General features: G+C 41.4%; 1 protein-coding gene across 8 annotated transcripts in view; it reads right to left on the bottom strand.

Moving 5' to 3' along the window:
* Positions 1–470: 470 nt before the first annotated feature.
* Positions 471–22,086, bottom strand: part of nfat5b (nuclear factor of activated T cells 5b) — a 37,129-nt gene continuing 15,513 nt past the window's right edge. For 2 of the 8 annotated variants that reach the window (XM_086106926.1, XM_086106922.1), the window contains exons 4-14: positions 18,494–19,118; positions 17,441–17,627; positions 17,057–17,247; positions 16,050–16,222; positions 10,758–10,892; positions 10,617–10,669; positions 9,069–9,201; positions 8,864–8,932; positions 7,734–7,825; positions 5,985–7,632; positions 471–5,041 (exon numbers count right to left, since the gene is read on the bottom strand). In XM_086106926.1, the coding sequence (XP_085963052.1) occupies positions 4,806–5,041; positions 5,985–7,632; positions 7,734–7,825; positions 8,864–8,932; positions 9,069–9,201; positions 10,617–10,669; positions 10,758–10,892; positions 16,050–16,222; positions 17,057–17,247; positions 17,441–17,627; positions 18,494–19,118 (3,542 nt within the window). In that variant the 3' untranslated portion in view covers positions 471–4,805. Of the gene's footprint in view, positions 5,042–5,984; positions 7,633–7,733; positions 7,826–8,863; positions 8,933–9,068; positions 9,202–10,616; positions 10,670–10,757; positions 10,920–16,049; positions 16,223–17,056; positions 17,248–17,440; positions 17,628–18,493; positions 19,119–20,703; positions 20,767–22,086 lie in introns of all 8 variants that reach the window. The other 6 variants (XM_086106920.1, XM_086106919.1, XM_086106924.1 and 3 more) reach the window with 5 other exon arrangements.

The raw sequence follows: 22,086 nt of genomic DNA, 5'->3' as shown, positions 1-22,086 counted from the left end.
GTGGGCTTTAGCTGAATCATGTTGCCAAATGTATGTACCTTGTACTCCTAAAATGTCAATTTTGCCAAAATGTCAACCATGTCATGGTCCATCCAGTCATCAAGTCAATATATTTTGCTGTTTGTATGTAGATTGTCATTTTGCAGTTAATTAACAAAATAAGTGTGGGAGCATGACCAATTTACATTTCTAATATTTTCTACTTAATGCAAATAGTAATGAGTTCAAAGAGAAAATCCCATCAAGATTTTTTTTTCTTACAGTGTGCGGGGTGGTTTGAAATTGAAGTCTCAAACGCACCTTATGGTGATACATTTTTTTACTAAAATCCAAACAAAAAATAATTTACTTTTTTCCACTAATATCCAAATCATAGAAACTTATCTTTTGTATTTTTCCTTTTAACTTGCACCAGCATATTCAATAAAAATGCATTTAAAAACTGAATAAGAAGCTTCAGAATACAAATATCCATCTTGTATATGTTTAATATAGATAGCAGCAAGTTTACAGAAAAAATGAATCCCAACAAAGTTTTTTTTTGGAGGGGGGGGGATATGTGACAGTTGTTCTCATAGTGTGAAACCTCAAAGAAAAATTCACTTTCTATTTGCTGGATTATAAAACACGAACTGGAGGAGTGCTTCACTTGTGCTGGGAGATTTTGAAGGTGAAACTGGAAGATGCAGCATAAAATTTTTCAGAGGCATTTTGCCCCACAAGATTTAACAATGAAATGTGATTATCAGTAGCGCCCCCCCTGATCCTCCCAAAGAATTAAAAATGAAATGTGATTAATCTAGTGTGCTGATTTTTATTGGTCCAAGTACCTCAAAGACACAAAGGCATCAAACAGTTCAGGCAATCAAGCAAACCACCAGAGAAAAAGCTCAACAAGCTTAAACAATGAGATGAAAAAACAATTTTGGTTCCCGTCATTGTTAAAAACTAAGCAGCTACATAGAAAAATATATATCAAAAACGTAACGGCTCAACATTTACAGTTTGGCTGCATAGCAGTTTCAGAAAACACGTGCATCCATGTCTACACAAACGCATTGGATATTTTAGTACAAATCTGTTAGATGTATGACAGGCATTTCTATCCGTCACATCCCTGCTGTAGAGCATTACTAGCACATTTAAAGTGTCTTGGCTTGCACCGTTACTTTGCTGGGAAGTAAGATGGGTGTAAAATATAGTCTCTGACATGCACATATATTTACAGTACGGTATCAAGCAATGGTGCCTTGTGATACGAGTTTCATTCGTTCTGTGACAACGCTTGTAACTAAAAACACTCAAGTCATCTTTTAGCCCTCCATAATAGTCGTACTTTGCACAAATACAAATGGTTACATAATTACATTGAATTAAACCGTTTTTGTCACACTGTATCAATTGAATAGTCATTGTGCTTCGCGTCTTGACCACTTGGGGACAGTATACGACAGACAGAATGAGCTACTGTTTATTGAGCTATCCTTTTAGCTCATCAATAGAGTGGTACAGTACTGTAATATTAGTCTCTTTGCAAAGGATAAAGAATTTAACCACAAGTACTTCCTGTCTTTATTTAGCAGTAACATTAAGATAGCGGACTAATAGGCTAATCTGTGGGGTTGTTTTGAAAAAACAAGGTGTAATTCTTTGTTTCATGTTTAGTTTGAGAGTAAACTACAAGGGGCAAACTCAGGTTGGAGTCTCTTTTTTTTAAGACTTGTTCTCTATTTGCCCAGGTGCTGCTTCCTGTGAAGTGAGTCGAGTTCACCGAATCTATCTCGTATCTCAAGGCACCGCTTAATTTGGAGTTATAGTTTGAAGAGATTTGAGCAAGCTATTAGTAGTCAACCTGGTAAAATAAACACTTGTTCTATGGAAAAAAATGTATCAAAGAACTTCAATCATTTCTCCCACATATAAAACATGGACCTCCTCAGCGTGCACTCTATGCCTCTTGAGATCAGTGTGAGGCTTGCAACCATTCTGTACACTCACAAAGAGTATTCACGCTGCGCTGACATCTCATCAGTTTGTTATTAGTCATAATACTGAAAGTTGTTGTTCCTATTTAAAAGGATAATCTGTGAAGTTTGGTGCCATCTGCTCCAAAAAGTTTGGAGTGTTATATTTTTTCCAAAACTCACCAGAGTGTAGTTACACACAGACATGAAAAATCATTTTTGGGGCAGTACATGTTTCCAATTGAGGACAGTAGATGTGGGCTCCAAACAACAATAGATTACAGTCGGTCACAGTTCAAAAGATCGAAACCCAACTACACAAATAAATACATGCACCAAACTACTGTACGAAACCAATAACAAGAAGCCTTACTGGAGAAAAAAGGAAAAACAACCATAAATATTAAACACTAGAGATCTTCAGTTTCACAAGTTTAAGGAGAGCCAATGACACGTAGCTTTCAGGTGTCCTTCGGGAGTAATGTCCCACTGAAAACAGCTCTGCTCAATGCAGCATACTGTCACATCATGAATCACATTAGTCAAGGTTACACTGTACTACTACTTCTACTATCATCCAAATAGCTCTTTTTTGGCAGGTGGATCATTTAAATTTAGTAGGCAACACAGAAATTCTACAAAACTGCACATGAAAACAAGAAAAGTGAACTTTTAAGTATTTTGTCAGAGACCAGCCCCTGAATAAGCGGGATAAAAATGTCAGAAACAAACAAACAAACAAACAAAAAACTGAGAAGAAATGTGTTGCTATTTGAGTTTTAGATATGTAGATAGAAAAGATAGAAAGATAGAAAAAAGATATGCAAGCAAACAGGCCATAAAACTGGCCCATCATCAGCATTGACACAAAGCCGGGCAATGCTAGCAAGAACTACCTAAGAATGAACAAAGAATGCTAATACACACAAACTGTCATTTATCATTCAATAAATCCATTGCATTTGTAAAGTTTCAAGGCCATGCGTAAAATACCTCAATCAAGAATGATAAAGGAATCTTTCAGTAGATAAGGTATAAAAAAAAGAAAGAAAAAAAGAGTCGATACACCTCTGTTCAAATGCCAGGTTTTTGTTATACAGGGAACAAAATGAATCATTTCAAAATGTTTTCCACCGTTAATGTGACCTCTAACCTGTAAAACTAGATTGATTTAAAAAAAATTGGCATGGGAAGTACAAATAACAGCTGAAATAATGTGGTCACCTGAGTGTAAATATCCTCTTATAACTGGGATGTTCAAAATGAATCAATCACATTCAACTCAGCACCAGTCAGCACACACATTCACCATTTAAGGTTAACATTTAACACCAAATAAAAATCTGTGTTTCTAGTAGGCTTTTCCTAACATTTTTTTTTTTTTTGCTGTTTAGTAGAATACTGAAGATTTTGTATTATTGCATTTTGTATGTGATTTTTAACTGGCCCAAGTTCCATCTGAAAAGTTGTAGGCTACATTAACGGTGGGAAAAGCTTTACAATGATTTATCTCAGTCTCATTTTATATGTCACCAAAAATTTATTTGTATTTGAACTGGGGTGTGTAGACTTTTTATATCCACTGTATGTAACACACATTCTCTGGAGTGAAACAGTGGCAACAATTTTGTCCCAATTCTCACCTGATTAGAGCCAAACAAACTGGCCGAGACAGCTTTGTCCACTTATTTTAAAACTTAAAAGCATGCCGAACGGAACAGCCTGGAGTGTTGAAATTCACGCAGTGGCCTGTGCGTGTTCCACACAAATTGCGCCTGAAACGTTAACTCCTAGAGCTGGATTGCCTTAGTGACAAACAGCATGAATTTCCTTTCAGAAGCGACAGCAAAGCAAACATTCCTTCCTGGTCAAGGCAAACCTCTAAACAACAATGATACAACAACCCTTGGTTACGCGTACCTGACGCAGAGTTGAGTCCATCCATGGAACTCTAAAGGACAAATGACACAATATTGAACTAGTTTACATTCCGTTATTCGTATTAAGTAGACCCAGTCTCATACAAATATTCTACAAAACCTTTTGGAACACTTTTTCTTTCAAAGTTCCTCACGTATCTCGACTTCACTGCTAACTTTTACTAATTATGTTACATTTTAAGATGTGATAATATAAACAAAGGATACCTATAAGAACTTTGTATGGGGCGTTTTACCCATCTTGAAAAATGGGTCATTTAATCAAAGTAACTATAAATCATTTTTCCTTCAAGTCACCATTGTATTCCACTAGATATCATTCAAATGATTTTCCTCCAATCCAAAATACAAATCAATTACAGCGTAATCAGAGTGCACTTGCTCGACTTTGTTTTATCAACCCTCCTGCAGCAAAAGTTAAGCCGAAAACAAATCAAAGCATGATTTACAGTATTTGGCTAATGCTGAGATCTCAAGTAACTCCTACAAAGGCACAAACGTATCGACAACGTTATTTCATAAAATATGACACAGAATAGTCTGCCCATTTCCTCTCATAACACTTTCTCTGCTCCTTTCAACCACATGACCGCCATATTACATTCATAGCATACTCTGCTCAAACTTTCCTTCCACCTCTACTGCGCCGTGCTGGACAGCTATTTTTCTCTGTCTATACACAGTCAATCTATATCACTCAAATCTAGTTCACATAGAGATGTTTTCAAAGAGTTGTCTTAAAAAAATAATTCGGAGCCACCGATTAAATCAAATGAGCAGAACACAATCTATGGCTCATTTCCATCTCCAATCATCTCATAATATTTTGACCCCTCGTGCACATTTGATAATATAGGAAGAAAGAAACGGGGAAAAAAAATTCCACAAATCTTTCTGGAAATTAGAAAGAATGGGTTATGCCGTTGCCCGGTTCTTGGCTGACCAGCAGGTTCTCAATTTTCTCCATGCTCCGCGAGGCTTTCAAGCCGCTCTGCGCCGTCACTGACTGTGACGGTGACTGGTTGAAGAGCGACTGAATGTGGGCCTCACTCTCTCTTTGGTTTTGACCAGACTGGCTGATGGCAATGATCTGGTCAGACACTGCATTTCCTGGTGCGCTCATCAGCTGACCACATTCTGCAGGAGTGGAGAAAACAAAAAGTCGATCAGGTTTATTGAAGATACTACAAACAATAGGTGTGGGAATTGATAAAAATTTCATGATTCCATTATCGATACCGCTTATCTATCGGATTCATAAGCGGTTCTTTTATAGATTCTTATTGGGTGACGGGGTGCAATAAAAATGAATCGCACTTCAAAATGAGGCGCTTGCAGCATCCTCACCAGATGCAGAGTGCCGGTTCTCTGTCTCTTTATGATGTATTTATTTATTTATTTTTAACAATGCACAAAATAGGAATTGTCAGGGAAGCAAAAAACAAACAAAGAAATCCAAGGAATCAAATTGGGAACCTGTCCTAAAAAAATTAACAGTTATCGATTCCCGTCCCTTGCGGTCTATCAATACCTATTTGGAAATGATATCCTACTTACACTGTCACAGGAACCAACAAAGACATGAAAAGTGTGAAACCAAAACTATTAATGCTTCATTTTGTTAAAAAAAAGCATGTTTTATAAGTCAAAAACAGCCCACTGAGGTGGTTTGGGCATCTGTTTTGAATGATTTTTCGATCTGGACATTTTGGGCTCTCTGTTCTTGGCAGGAAGCTGTTTGTTAGAAGGTAAGGAGCAGCTTTCTTGAAGAAAGTACAACACGCCCGAATGAATTGTTGCTTTTCAGTTTCGGAATTCACATTGAATTGAGACTGTGTTGCTGCGTGCCTGTTGTGCCCTCACCCACTCAAAGTTATATCTGTAGCCACCTTCAGAGTGCAGCATAAACTGACCCAACTGTACGGCTTGGTCGAGGAAAGGCTTTATTTTAAGAAAGTTGCCCAACCCTTTTTTTAAAATGGGGGGATGAACCAGTTCATCTAAAGTTTGTTCTATTTTGGATTATTAAATGGTTAGAAAAGGTTAAAACGGTTTTAAATATGGCGATCAAATCGCTCACCATTTTGAATTCCAAAAAGGAAGAGTTCCGATTCTTGAGCCTGGCTGGGCTGACCGATGGTCCCACCAACTGCAGACTGAAACAGAGTCCCTGGCTGCTGAACAGGAGATGAAGTGGTTGTTTGGAGGCTCGCCACACCATTCGGTGAAGCAAACATGGCAGACTGTGCGAGCTCCTGAGACAATCCGCCTTGGAGAGAGGCCATGTTCGGCGGACGCATGAAGAGCCCCACAGACCGCTCTTGCCCACTGTTTGTGGTGTTTCCAAGTTGCATCGGTTGCTGAGCCTGATATAAGACTTGCTGGCGTGCGTCATTAGGGTTACCTAAGGCCATGGGCTCAGGGCGGACTTGTTGGTTTACCGTCACCATGCTGGCCTGTGAGAAAAGCAGCGAAGCGTTCTCGGGCTCTCGGGAAACTAGACTACTGCTGGTCAAAGGAGGCATCTGCCCCTGATTGCTGAAGAGGATGTTGGATGTCTGGTCTGTGGTGGGCAGGGGGTTGTTACAGAATAGTAGCCCAGCTGGCTGTTGTTGAGCTGGAGGCAGCGCGTTTGCCGGTGGATGCTGAGAGAGGTTCTGAAACAAACAATGCTGTTGATTTGGCTGAGCGAGGGGCTGAGGCTGGGAAGGCTGCTGTCGCTCCATCGGTGCTCCTTGCTGAATTGGAGAGAGCTGAGTCTGAGCTTGAGCCTGAAACACCGATTGTTGTTCGGGTGCAGGTGTTTGTAGAGCACTGAGAAAGGCCAATTGCTGCTGTTGGCTACTATTGGTCGGAAGCTGACCTGAAAGAGACGTCTGGGGAAGGAAAAGAATAGGGGTTGAAGGTTGCTGGTCAGGGGAGGGCAAAACTGTCATGGGGTTTTGGAAGAGCACAGCCTGCACCTGCTCTGGAGTGCGAGAGGCGTTCTGGCTATGAAACAGACCTCCCTGGGGATCATGCGCTTCAGCCAAGGGACTGGGATTGTGGAATGCTGGTGGTGAGGAGTGTGAGGGTGTCTGCTGGAGGAAGTTGGTCTGAATAGAGAGCAGATCAGTGGTCTGCTGAAAGAGAGACGTTTGTTGTTGCTGTTGCTGCTGCTGCTGCTGCTGCTGAGCCTGTTGGAAAAGTGATCCCTGGTTTGGCAGAGCACCTTGTGAGGAGCCCTGCTGCTCCACATTCACACACTGCATTTGAATTTGTGATTGGAATATCTGCTGTTGCAGATTCTCCAGCACCTGCTGCTGCTGCAGTTGCTGCTGATGAATTTGCTGCTGTTGCTGCTGAAGTTGCTGGTTTTGGATCTGCTGGTGCTGCATATGGTGCTGTTGGTTGGCCATTGAGTTGTCTGACTGAAGTGGCAAACCAAACGCTTCGGGCTTAAGCTGTCTTACTGCCTCCTCTAACTGGGCCACTTCGTCTGAAGGGAACATGGGCAGCTGAGGTCCAGGATCACCACATGGCCTCACCGTAGACCCAGAGCTGCTGACTTGCCTCTCCTGTCCAAGACCCACTATTGGCTGGATTGTAGTTAGGGCCTCTGTGTTGGTAAAAACTGGGGCCTGGCTCTTGTCGGGGTCGCCTGAGGCGTTGGAAAATTCTCTGTTGTTATTTAGATGGCCCGCAGACATTTCTGGGTTCTGCTGGGCTGGACAGAGGTCCAGTGTCTGCTGGCAGAACCAATGACAAGTTAAAACATTAACGTAATTCATTGTTTGTAAGTAATACATTAAGGAAAAAAAAATCTGGTCACTAGGTTATAATCAATTACCTTGAACACCCCAGTGGTTTGGAGGTTGTTGGTGACCTCCATTGGCGTGACTTCTTCTTTCTTGACTTGAGGCAACATACAGGGCCTCAGAACTGTAACAAAATGTATGGGAGGCTTAACCACCAATTGGTATATATTTACTGTTAGTTGTTCTTAAAATAAACACCCGTGTTGAAACGCAGTCCTTAATTCAGATATCCCTTGAGCGATACAATTTAAACTAAACACACAAAAAAGACAGGCTTTGAGCTGTGCTTGAGTTATGCAAAACCTTATGAGACCGCCACATGAATGTGTACACAAAAGATGAGTTGCATTCATTCTTTCTGCCGACTGCCTGGTTTTAATGTGACGGGACCTCCACAGCAGCCATCATCACAGAGGACCATAAGCCCCATAACTGTTTGTTCCCATATTCACAGTCACCTGCACACTGAGCTATGTAACTGAAAGCGACTGAAGTTGACCATCACAAAAGAGATTACACTTGGCGATATCAAGCGAGTGATCATCACACATGGGCCAACACACTACGACAGAAAAACTGCGACCCAGTATCAGATATGGAGGCTCCACGTACAACATACTGTCCTGTATTATTTTTTTTATTGAACCAAAATAACATGGCACCATTGTCAACAGAGAAGCTTTCTTTGGCCACAAAGTGACACAGGATTCTAGTTGAGGTAAGCCAACTTTTCCGTAGTTAGAAGCGGAAGTTTTCAACCCAGGATGCGTTTGGAACTTCACTCTGATGTCCTAACACCACTCTGAGAGTGCTTGTGTCGTTTCAGGCAAAGAGTGCCCTCCTCCCACGAATTTCCAAGCACAGCGTATGTTATAAATGAAACAGCAGCTCGTGCTTGTACTGTTTCCATCAGTACCGACTGAAGCAATGGGCTTTGGCACTCCTTTTTTTGGGCCACTCTGAACAACCAAACGTTTGGCATGAAGCATTTCACAGATTTTTGTGTAATTATAATACAGTACAGGAGTTTTTTTTTTTTTTTACTGGCCCCGTGGCATGTATTATATTAAAATTAAGAGTCATTTTTTGTCTTATTGTTAACAGTAGTAAACTGTGACTAACATTTGATAATAAAACGAGTGAACAAAGAAAGAACCCTTACTTTGATCGTCAAAGGGACATGTCTTTACTGGAGACGATGTCTCTTTCTTCACAAAAACTTCAGTGTTTCCTGCAAGAGAATGCAGTCACACATTTACACGTGACTAGGAAATTGCACTGCGAGCTCGAAAGAGATGATGACCTTTTCGGCTCACCCTTAATAAAGTGAAACGATTGTACTTCGCAAGAAAGAGACACAAACCGACCTGCATCTGGATTGTAAGTAAACTGTTGAACATCATGGGACCTGCCAGCGACGGTGACCACATAGATCCCCACACACACAGCAGAGGTGATGCTTTGGTTCTGGTAAGGTGGAACCTTCACGATCAAATGATTCTTTGGGCATAACATGAAGTCAAGAAGAACAAAAAAATGAATGGATCAATAAATACATGAGTAACTTTAATTCTACATTCACACAGTAAGTACATCACCGTACTGATATTCTCTATAAAGGCCTTCTTGACATTCTGTTTGAACAGTTCCAGGGAACAAAGTAGGGCTGAACGATTTCAGGAAAAAAATAGAATTGAAATTTTTCTGACAGACATTGCGACTGCAATTCGGAGCTGATTGGTGTGCATGACTATTCATGATTAGCATGCCACTTCCGGTTGGTGAGCGTGGCTTGTGTTTAGTACAAACAACTGATTCCGGGTCAGGTAGGAGTGCAGAAAAAAAAAGAAGAGATTTCAATTAAAATTATTCACCCCTAGTGTAGAGACAGGAAATATTTTCAAGGTCAGTCATGAATTCTGAGGAAATCCTTTATTGTCATACCACACAATCCACTTGAAATCAGCCAATGCAGGACCACTTACGTATTTTATTCGAAGCCTCAGAGCAACAATTGAACTTCATTGATGGTTTCCTGCTATTGCTGCTCCTCTTTTAACATTCAAAATGACTAATTTCATCAGATAACGTTTACTTCAAGCAGCTTTCTGTTGCAATTTAAAAAAAAAAGGCCAAAAAATGGAAACATGTTCTGAACAGGGAATGCAATGATATAGTATAAAATGTCATGTTACCTGTAAACTGTTCACCCCAAGTTTGAGTGGAACAACTTCATGATTTGATTCCAATTTAGCGGTCTACGATTCGATTGCAGATTATTGGTGCATCTTGAATGATTAAAAACCATTTGTCATGATCCAAATGTGCTTGATGAAAGTAAAGTACAGATACATTTACTTGCATTAGCTTTGAGCAAAATAAAACGTAAGCTATGCAGAAATGTTTGCCAGTAAATATTTCTCAACATTGTAGGATGTTGAACAGATGAATATTCGAATTAGGCTCTATCAGCCCTATCACACAAAATCAAGTTACACATCAATAAAAGTGAGTGTGTACCATCGATCTGATTCCTTTGATTGCTTTGTCCGGCTGAAAATAGTTGTCCTTTTTATCACGCGCGTTAATGTTTGTTAGCTTTAAAAACGATGTTGATCTAACTAGGATTAGCTTGTTAAATAGAAGCTGTTTCGTGGTGCATAACTAAAGATTCATACATTTTGTTCCTCTGGACCGCTTTGTTTACAAGAGCAAAGGTCAAAATTGTCACACCTCCGAGACTGCGTATTTAGGTCACGATACAAAGAGACCACTCAAACCTTTGAACCATGCAGCAGCCATATAAGATGATTACATCTAAATCACCACACAAATCTCAAGTGGCTTTGACTTAGCTTATTAATGGCCGCTACAAATCACTTGCCTCAAATAAAACGAGGAAAATGAAATCTAACCTGGTGAAACAATTCCATATCAATTTCCGCCTCCGTCTTCCACGAGGTTTCATCTGAAAAAGAAGATAGTTCTTGAATTGGAAATGTTGTCAGAATGCAATCCGAATCTAGTTTCATTTAAAAACAGGTGTCGTTTCTTACCAGAGACATTCTCTTGAAATATGACTTTCGCGTCTTTGAGAAAATTCTTGCCAATGATGAAGAGCTCTTCTCCGCCCCTCACTGAGCAACTGTGCAGTGATTTCTTCAGAATCTCGGGCACCCCAGCCGGCTGAGCTGTTGACAGAGCGGGTATAAACAATACTACATTTCTGAGAATCAAATTCAGCCTGTGCGGCACAAAATTTGCTGATAACACTGGCCCTCCCTGCCTAAAAATTGCATTTACATTTTTATTATTCAAGCTGCATAACTTATTATGTTGATGTACCAAAACAAGCACAGTGAAATGTGAATTTAAAAGTCAAGTCAAGTCAACAGTATTTATAGAGCACTTTCAAACAGCCATCGCTGCATACAAAGTGCTGTACATGGAGCAATTTAACATGCACAATAAACAGTAAGACAAATCGGTAATAAAGGCGGTAGAAAGCACCAAACAGTAAAACCAAGAACAAATCTAAGTCATGCTGAGTCGAATGCCAAAGAACACAAGTGAGTTTTGAGGAGGGTTTTGAAGATGGGCAGCGAGGAGGCTTGCCGAATGTTCAGTGGGAGGTCATTCCAGAGAGAGGGACCAGCAACAGAAAAGGCTCGATCCCCTCTGAGCCTCAGTTTAGTTCTTGGTACTTCTAATAAGGTCTGGTCCACAGACCTGAGGCGCCGGGCAGGTGTGTAGGGGCGGATGAGCTCAGAGAGGTAAGGTGGCGCGAGATTATTCAGAGATTTGAAAACAAATAAGAGGATCTTGAAAATAACTCTAAAATGAATGGGGAGCCAGTGAAGGGATGCCAGAGTAGGAGTTATGTGCTCCCTCTTACGAGTACCAGTCAAGAGGCGAGCAGCGGCATTCTGGACCAGCTGAAGGCGCTTAATGGAGGACTGGCTGACTCCAAAGTAAAGGGCATTGCAGTAATCGAGCCGGGATGTGACAAAGGCATGAATTACTGTCTCAAAGTGTTCATGTGAGAGGAGAGGTTTTATTTTGGCCAGCTGTCTAAGGTGAAAGAAGCTGGATTTAACAACGGCACCAATTTGCCGATCGAGTTTGAAATCACTGTCCAGTTTAAGGCCCAAGTTTGAGACTGTTGACTTAAGATAAGGAGACAGGGGGCCCAAGTCTACAGGATGGAATGTACAAGGGCCACTGGGACCAAACAATATCACCTCTGTCTTCTTTTCATTGAATCTCAAGAAATTTTGTGCCATCCAGGTTTTGATTTCTTCCAGACAGGATAGGAGTGGCCTTAATGAGAAGGCGTCTTTCTTGCTCAGTGGGACATAGATCTGGCAGTCATCTGCATAGCAGTGGAAGGGAATACCATGTTTCCTTAAGATGGAACCCAATGGGAGCAGATACAGCGAGAACAGCAGAGGCCCCAGAATTGAGCCCTGTGGAACACCACATGACAGGGGAGCAGTGCGTGACTCAGAGCAGCCAAGGCTGACACAGAAGGTTCTGTCAGCTAAATAGGACCTAAACCACTCAAGAGCACTACCGCCAATGCCCACCAAGTGCTGCAAACGAGTCAGCAGAATACTGTGATCCACTGTATCAAATGCTGCAGTTAAGTCCAATAAAACTAGACACACGTGGTCTCCAGAGTCATTTGCCAGGAGGATGTCATTAGAAACGCGTAACAGGGCTGTCTTGAAACCTGACTGGAAGAACTCCAAGATGTTATGTTCATCCAAGAAAAATTTCAACTGCATGTGCACCACTTTTTCCAGAATTTTGGAAATGAAAGGCAGTTTGGAAATGGGCCTGAAACTTGACAGCACATCTGGATCAAGACCAGGTTTCTTGATCAAGGGTTGGACCACAGCATGTTTAAACTGTTGGGGAACTACACCAGAAGAGAGGCTGCTGTTGATGATATCCAAGACTGATGCGCCAACACTCGGGAGAACCTCCTGAAAGAAGTGCGGGGGAAGAGAGTCGCAAGGGGAGCCAGATGGCTTCGTCTGGCGAACTACATCCTCCAAAAGCGCCAAGGACACAGTTTCAAAAGAATTTAGCACAGCTGAACATGGAACATGGACAGAGGGGTCAGATGCGGTATTTGAGACCGGAGTCCTAGCTGTAGAGACCTTATCAATGAAAAACTGAAGGAATCTGTTGCACATCTCGGGTGAAGAATCCGAGCAAGTAGGCAGAGGGGGTTTGAGTACAGAATCTATCGTTTTAAATAGTGCGCGTGGGTTGTGACGGTTAGCTTGAATAAGGTCCGACAGATATTCTCTTTTGGCCTCTTTCACTGTGAGCTGGTAGTTACGCCAGCAGTCTTTCCAAATTTGATAAGAGACATGCAATTTGTCATTTTTCCACTTGCGTTCGGCTTTGCGACACCCCTGCCTAGCTGCGCGGGTAATGTCGTTAAACCATGGCTCGGGTTTAGGTTTTGGGAGCACAGTTTTTGAAGGAGCCACCAAATCCAGGATGGCACGGCATGATGAGTTGAACCAAGAGGTGAGTTCCTCTGTGTTAGACGAAGGTACGCAAAGGTTATTAAAGGCATCAGAGAAACGACTAGCAGTGCGAGGGTTAAAAATTTGGCGTTTAAAACTAGGAGCGGCAGATTTCACAGCAGCATGCCATAAGACTACGTCAAATAAAACTGCCATGTGATCAGAAATCCCATTTTCAAGGACTTCCAGATTTGACACCGGTAGACCATAAGCAAGGACAAGGTCTAAAATATGACCTTGTTCATGTGTCGGGCTGGTCACATACTGCACGAAATTAAAAGAGTCGATAAGTCTTAAGAAGTCCTTTGCTAGCGTTTTTTCCGGACAGCACACATGGATATTAAAATCCCCCATTAGGAGGATATGATCATATCTCAGCCTGATTTCCGCAAGAAAGGTTGAAAAGTCGCTTAAAAAGTCTTTGTTGTATTTAGGAGGACGGTAAATGGAAAACACGACCGACTTCAAAGAAGGTTGCTTCAAAGCTGGTGGCCGATGTGGTGAATGTGCAGCGTTTACATTTAAAATTGTTCTTAAAGATGCTCACCGTTCCTCCACCGCGGCCTGATGTCCTCGGGGTATCGAGGAAACCACAGTCAGGTGGCAACAATTCAAGCAAAGCGTTGTACTCACCAGTACCTGCCCAAGTCTCCGTCAGACACAGAAAATCCAAGTCATTGGAAAGGAAATACTCCCTCAGAATATGGGTCTTGTTCGTCAGCGACCGGGCGCTTAACAACGCGATCCTTGTGGGAGTAGCAACGGGAGGGATTGCCTCTTCCGATCGCCGAGCCCGGGGGAATTCCCTCAAAAGCTTTCGCTGGATTCCTCCCCGAGAAAGGCGTGGGGGGTAGAAATGCCGTGGCGCGATGGGAGAGCCAACGACTGTTAGCAAGCACGAGGCAACGGGGTCGAGGGCACACCACGCCGGAGCGATCGAAGTGTGTCTCAGATCCCGTTTTAGCTTCACGAGCTGACCGCTACGTTTGCCGCGGCGGCGGCGACGCTTCTGTGAAGGGGGCGAGCGAACGCGGAAGAGATTAGCCGGCAGGTTAGCCAAGAACGATCGGCGATCATAAAAGCTTGTTTCTGTGTTTATTTTCAAAGTACAGTGAAAATGATAGGAAACGTGAATTTTTTTTTGCAAGTCAATTTATAGTGTGTTGCAGTGTTTCTGCACATGCCTTAAAATTTTAAGTTAGCGGCCACCGTGCACCGAGTTAAAAAAAAAAGTTTGAAGCCAGTTTGTCAAGCATGATTTATTGATGACAAAATTAAGCCAAATATAGACGCGACAGTTTACCTTTCCTCAAACCGGATAGTACAGTTTGAGAGGGATTGTACTGTACGGTAAACCTCTTAAAAAGGAATAGATAAGATTTCATGTTGACATACCGCATAGCTTAAACAATGGTTCTTTCTCAAAGGAGATGTTTCAACATGCTAGATCAGGGGTGCCCAAACTTTTTGGACCGAAGATCTACTTTTCGATCAACTAACCTCACGGGATCTACCCTTACCGACACACACACACGCACACGTACACACACGCACACGTACACGTACACGCACACGTACATGCAGACGTACCCGTACACGCACACCTACCCGTACGCGTACACGCACACGTACCCGTACACGCACACGTACCCGTACACGCACACGTACCCGTACACGTACGCGTACATGTACACGCACACGTACCCGTACACGTACGCGTACATGTACACGCACACGTACACACACACGCACACATACGCCATGATGAGAAACAGCCTGAAACTGAGGCATGCGATGCACATTTGCAGCCTGTTAACCATCGTAGCTCACAAGTACTGTTTTAAAGTGCTTCCCTGGGCCCTCCTAGGTTCCTATTCTTTGCCCGTGCCCTCGGTGAATTGTACACGAAGCAAACTCTGAATGAGAATAATGTCGATAAAAGATAGAGCGCAACAGCTCTGATCACAAGCTGCAATTGCAGACTGCTGAGCGCAAACAATTTCCGGTGACGTCATCACGTGCCACCATAAATTCAAGAATTATCTGTTTTATTTTTTGTTTTTTAATATTTATTTTGTGAAAAGGAGACTGACAGGATGATTATGGTGCAGCGTACATTAACACTAAAAATATATTACTAACATATATTAATAAAATACATTATTAACATGTACAAAGACACACAAATGGTTGTTTGTTTTTTTTCTCCTCGACACTCTTCGGATCTACTTGGGACCTGTTTTAGATCTACCGGTAGATCAGGATCGACATAATGGGCACCCCTGTGCTAGATACTATATATATACTGTATATACAGTATATATAAACATTCAAAACATTTCATAAACCCTTTTTATTACTGAAACATACATGTGCTGTACATCTGTGTATTCGTGCACAATTAATGTGAACAGATACCGTACTCCCGCGTGGTGGATCAGTGTGAATGGCATCACACTTCTATTGTTATGTCTTTCCTTTTATTCCTCCCATGTCAGTTCTACCAAATTAACTTTCCTCCGGCCGTAACCGTCTTTCCTGTTTAGAAAGCCCCCCCACATCCTTACACTGTTTGCATGATCACACATGACACAATGACAGGATTTTACACAATGTCTTCTGAAGCTTACATCAAAAAATACAGAACCTTCTGTTCAGACCTAAGAGCGCATTAAACTTTTGATGGGGCTTCACCGAGTAAAGACAAGAAAAGACGTGAGGCGCTTAACTATTTTGTGTGACATTTACATATCAACCTTCATTATGTTCTATCCACAAAGAATGAAAACGAACAGCTTCACTTACTGCAAAGTATGGAAGATGACAGCGTTTGGAGTGTGAGCACTGAACCATCTGGACGTGGGATGTTGACCCGAAACACAAGCCGAGCACGCGTACTCTTCTTCTTTGACCCTGCCACGCCGATGCGAGCCTCCACATCGGCATTTCGGAGTTTCAAGATGCCAACACAATCCACACTGCAGAAAGACTCAGTGTCAGCTCGGGGAAAGTATGCAGCTTCAGTAAAAACATTTGCAAATTGAACCGTTTGATTGTTGATGAAATTGCAAATAATGTGCTTTGAGCTTGACCAATGTGTACTTTTGGAGGCAGTTAACAATTCCAATATTTGGCAGAATTAATTTATTTTTTTATAATTAATCTGTGGATTACTTGAAAAAATATATAGAAATATAATGAATACACCTTTTTTGTGGTCCTTTAACGCTTACAACAACAAAGTTATTAATTACAGGCAGAAACTTTAGAATATTTTGTCCTTTATCCATCCATTTTCTGAACCGCTTTATCCTCGGAAGGGTCACAGGGAGTGCTGGAGCCTATCCAAGCTGTCTTCAGGCAGTAGGTGAGGGACACCCTGAACCGGTTGCCAGCCAGTCTTTAGTTTTTTTGTTTTTTTTAAATTTTTCAACAAAGAGGAATTTTCAACCACAAAAAACATGCCAAAAAGCATGAACTGATTAGTTAAAGCGTGAGATTCAGGCCATAAATGTATGCTGTACACATGCAACATCATGAGTGAAGTTACTAACAAAATGATTTATGCATGATACCCTTCTATTCCATTATTTTCTTTGCCATGAAGTGAGAACTTCAAGGGGTTTGACAATAACCCGCAGCGGCTCCTCTTGTTGTCTGTTTAAGAGGGAGGAAATTTCATCTGTGCTGTATGTTGCACAAACAGCACATTTGACAATAAAGTTGTACTTGATACTTGATAAAACCCATAAGAGTCCTATTTTTGTGCACACGACTGCTCAGCGTGCTCACCCAAACAACAAAGTACATACGCTAAGGTCATGTGGGTGCTGGGGTCCAAGGGGACTTCAATGACAGTTGTGCCCCCAATGTCCACCTCTTTGCAGGCTGTGGTATTGCGGCCGGTCACTCTGCAAGCTTGGTAAAATCCATGGGGCCTCACTCGCTCAGCATCGATTCCCACAAAAACTTGCAATATGACTGGCTCATTCACACCCTCCAGCTGTAAAACATATGTCATACAACAATTTGCAAATATAAATGCATACAAATGCATTTATATTTGCAAATTGTATGTACAGTTATATGACTTTTTGCCTAGGTTTAAATCCTCAAAAACAGCATCTCTTTGCCTTGCAAATGATACATCGAGATGGCAACAGTGTGCAACAAAATACGTTTTCAGTAAGATTGACCTTTACGGTAGGGAAGCCCTGCTGAGTGCGGTCCTTCACAGACCCTCTGCTGCCCTCCGTCAGATAGCGAGCCCGGTGCTGTGGCTCAGGCTGAACAAGGATCTTCAGCTCCTTCTGTTCACTCTTAGATGGGTATTGCATGGAAAGAACTCCTTTTTGATGAGGCACCCGAGCATTTTCTTGTGGACTGTGGAGGAGAACGGAAAAAAAGAAAGGTTGACAGAGGCCCACAAGTTCTTCACTATTTCCTCTGGCCTCTTGTTTCATGTCTCAACATTTAAAGGAGAACACAACATGCAACCCCTTATCCTCATGAGGGTCATAGCAAGTCATAAATCAGATTACAACAATAAGGCAAACTCATTTGTGGCTTAATCACTTCAACTTTTCATATTTCATGAAACAATGATGTGTAAACATGTGGGCTACACATCTTAAGCACTGCATGAATCGAGAAACTAAACAAGGAAGTAAATAAAATATTCATGGATAAAGAAAAAAGGGTAGCGACTGACCAAAACGTCGGTCAGTAAGCGAGGAAAATTGTATTCTGCTAAACTTTACAATGTTACATTGAACTTAATTTAGCCCAAATTGGTTGGGCTTACTTTATTTTCTTGAGAGCTAGACTCATGCACTCCAAAGATCAGCTGATTGCGGTCTGGACAATGGCCAAGGCTGACAACATTGCCTTTGTTTTCTCACCAGAATTTCCTACAGGATCAATAAAGTATCTACCTACCTAAAAACAATCATTTGTCAAAGTGCTCCACAGTTGCCATAGTTCACTAAGCAAAGTTGACGCCTCTAATCAAGCCAGTGTTCTTGTATCTGTTTATTTAATCGGCACTGCTTATCCTTGGCCTTTGAGAGAGCAACCGTAATTCACAGTTGGCAACAGTAGTTAGTTCCTACTGTTTATGGTTGTGTTTCAGTCACTGGGTGCAGCACTGAATAACTTTAGTGAGAGCACGGATGAGTTTGGTGGCCTTCTCCTCACGATCTTGGCCAAGGGGTTGTTGTCACCGACATCACATTGACGGTTGTACAAACCTTCCTTTTTGTGCAGTCTTGTTGTCCGTGCCGAGCTGAGAAAAGACAAAGTGTGGTGCTTTGGCACTGTCCGCATCAAAAACATCCATGCTGGCTTCATTGGTAAGCAAAGATTTGAGCCCCGGCCTTTGTCGTGGGGTTCGTTTCCGTGACTTTCGTGGCACCTCTGTGTTGTCGTTGTAGGAGGTTGTGCTCATGATACTGAAGTTGGAGAGAGAGTCTTCCATCCAGATGCTGTTGCTGTGCTCCGAGTCCAACGATGTTTCAGCTTGACAGGACATGTGACTATCGCTAAGTAAGTCTTGCGGAGGCGGAGAAATGTTCAGTTCGGTGCAGCGCTTCGGGGGCATCATGTGTTGATGGGGCTGATCTTCCTGGGATGTCGCACCTAACCCTCCTCCAACCTCAGCGGCGGGCAGGCAATGACCACCGCCATTGCCGTTGGCACTCCCACCTTCAGCACCAAAGCTCTCTGGTACAGCTCTGCAAGTTCTGATGTCCTCTGGGTCGACATTGCCACAGTGAGCAGGGTCACTGGCTGAAGAACTGCATTGTTGGGTCGAACTGGAAGAGGTGGAAAAAGCACTGCGGGGGCCATCCATGGTCATAGAGCAGGGCATGCCATCTATGGTGCAAATAATCGGAAATTAATATCATTTCATGTAATGCTGCCAATTTGTTCCATTTCAGAACTTAAATGCTCATCTTTGTACTGCGGTGCCTTGAGATACGAGTGACTTGATTTACAAGTTTTTCAGATAAGAGTCATCATTTGATAGAACATTTATTTATTTACTTTTTGCTTTGAAAGGTGTTAATAAACTCATGTTTTTTGCAATAAGCGGCAGTTTGGCCAAGAGTTAAAAAAAAACACACAAATCAAAACAGAGGCTTCAAGTTGTTTAATGCCACTCAAAAGAATACAATATTTTGGGGACTACAAACAAACACATGGACCCTTATCGCAACAGATTAAACACAAATGGTGCAGCAACGTGAAGATGAACAATGAGTACTCAGTCATGCATTCTTGACCTCTGTGTAGAACAATTAATATTAGTGCTGTAGTGATGAGCTGGGAGAGGAGTTGGCATGACTCAAGGAAGGGCTTTTTGTTTTTTTGGGGGTGTAAGGCTAGAATAATTAATGGGATTTTCATTCATTTCAAGGAGAAAAGATTATTTCATACGAGCATGGTCACGGAACAAGTTAAACTTGTATCACAAGGCACCACTGTAGCTTATACGCAATCTTCTTTGATATATCTTTTTTTGGTTGTTTTTTTTCAAACCAGTGAAGCGTCTTTTATGTATATTGCGATGACGTCTGTTGAATGGATCCTTTGATGTAACTAACTGGAAGAATTTTTGATCATCTGCTATTCTAACTAACTTTCCAACAACATTCATATTTGAATCCACCTTTGACAGTGTACATGTTCAGTAAAAAATGTGTTTTTTATTTTTGAAAAAATGTCTGATTCAAATACAACTCATTTTTCAATTGCAAGACATAATTGCATTATCAGGTACTCGGAATTGGCGAAATGAAAGCACTTGTTCTCATACTTGTGAAAAGTGGTGTTGGTGCATCGCTTCTTGCAAATTAATGTCATGGAAGCGATTTGGCTCACGTTAAAATAAACATGGTAAATGGAACATAATGTTATCGTTTACCTGCAATGACAATTCCCCATATTATTGCAAAAGTCGCAGACTCTAAAAACACTTACTACTCCCCTTGTGTCTACTCAGACCAATAGTATACAATAAGTCCCCCATCCCTGCCAAATTCCACTGCCTCCCAGTGACGTTATCATGTATAAGTAAATGGCATACAAATACAAACAACTGCCCGTCGTGATATTTAATGATGTGGCTGAAAAAAAGAAAAACAATTAAAGTATTACTGGAATAAATATATACATACACATATACAGGTATATATATATGCATTTATATATATATATATATATATATATATAAACCCTTTTTTTCAATATATATGAAATAAAAGTGGAAATATTTGGGGAAAAAAACGCATCAATTTAGAACTAGAGAATCATTTTTCATCACAATATGATGAAGGAGGTTCAAAATGGGCAAAATGTGGCATGCCAGTCATCAGAGCTTGAATTTAGGTTAAAAAATATTGCTTTGCCTGATTGAGACTGAACGTAGCCACATAGACAAAATAAACAAGCTTCTGACCTATGAAGCAGAGAACTGCAGACCATTTTACATGCAGACCCTCCCTGCTTCAGAGGGAACTTCCTGGAATAAAAATGAGACAGCAAATGAGCAATAACAGCTGAAAGTGAACAGAAAAAAATTTGTCAAGTTTCTGATGAACCAAAACACAAGATGTTTTGTTTGCTTAAAAAAAAGTCTCTCCAACAGGCCTCCACACTGTAATTTAGAAACAAGTGGGGGTTAATTTGCAGTTAGGGCGATAAATTTCATCAGGATTTCGATTTTGGCTTATCCTGATCCAAAAACAATCTACATAATTGATAAACTACTGTCTTCATGTGTTGAACAGGTGTGTGTGTGTGTGTGTGTGTGTGTGTGTGTGTGTGTGTGTGTGTGTGTGTGTGTGTGTGTGCGTGTGTGTAAATTCTCGACGTTTTGAAAGCTCCCTGTATGCAACATTTAAGTGTGATTTATTCATTTTTACAAATGCAGCTCGCTGCATGCCACCAAAACATTTACTGATAGTGTCGTCACATCTGACCAATGAGATGACCAAACATGTCACTGTGAACCAATGAAACTGTCTGAAGTCACACTCATACTGGATCACTTTCTGGGCAGCTATATTTACGATTTCTTTTGCCCCCAATGTAACAAAACAAGGACACAACAAAAGGGACAAACAAAAAAAAACCCAACAATAACAAGTGGAGTATTCTGTAAGTATTCAAAGAATTGTGCATGCGTACGTGTGCACACACATACACACTCACACCCACACACGCACACGCACGCACGCACGCACACACACACACACACACACACACACACACACAAGCGACAGAGCTTATAAACTGAATTAGTCATTGTGTGAATGAGTCAGGTCAAGAAACGTTGTCATACTTTTGTAAAATGCTCAAATAATTTTATTGAAACTAATTTGTTCCATCCTGACATAATGATTCATTTCATTCAGCTGTGTCTTGAAGCATGCGGCTTGTGGAGATTTCCAATTTAATAATATCAATTTCCATGCCAAATTTAGGAGCTTGCTTCTGATGAAAGTCAGTCACGTCAGAACAACCAAATATTGCTAGTTCACAATCAGGCTGAACCGGTATTTGACATTGCTTGGAAAACCACTGAAATATTTCAGACTCAAACATATTGAATACAGGACCAAAATAAATATGCAAGTGAGCCTTCAGCTGTATCGCATCACTGAAAGCAGAATGATACATTATCCATTCATTTTCAACTGCTTATCAAGTTCAGTCTAACGGGACTTAGATCAAATTTGTGAATGAAAAGCACAATTTTACTGAAACTTGAATACAGTGTATGAATGAGAGATAATTTTCAAATAAAACAAATTACTGGTTTTACAGGACCACGCTCGGC

This window comes from Hippocampus guttulatus, chromosome 3 (genome assembly GCF_054856545.1).
Source record: "Hippocampus guttulatus isolate MCC_2025c chromosome 3, RoL_Hgut_1.0, whole genome shotgun sequence".
Lineage (NCBI taxonomy): Eukaryota > Metazoa > Chordata > Actinopteri > Syngnathiformes > Syngnathidae > Hippocampus > Hippocampus guttulatus.
Note: the sequence above shows the minus strand (reverse complement) of the source record. Positions and strands in the feature narration are given on the sequence as shown.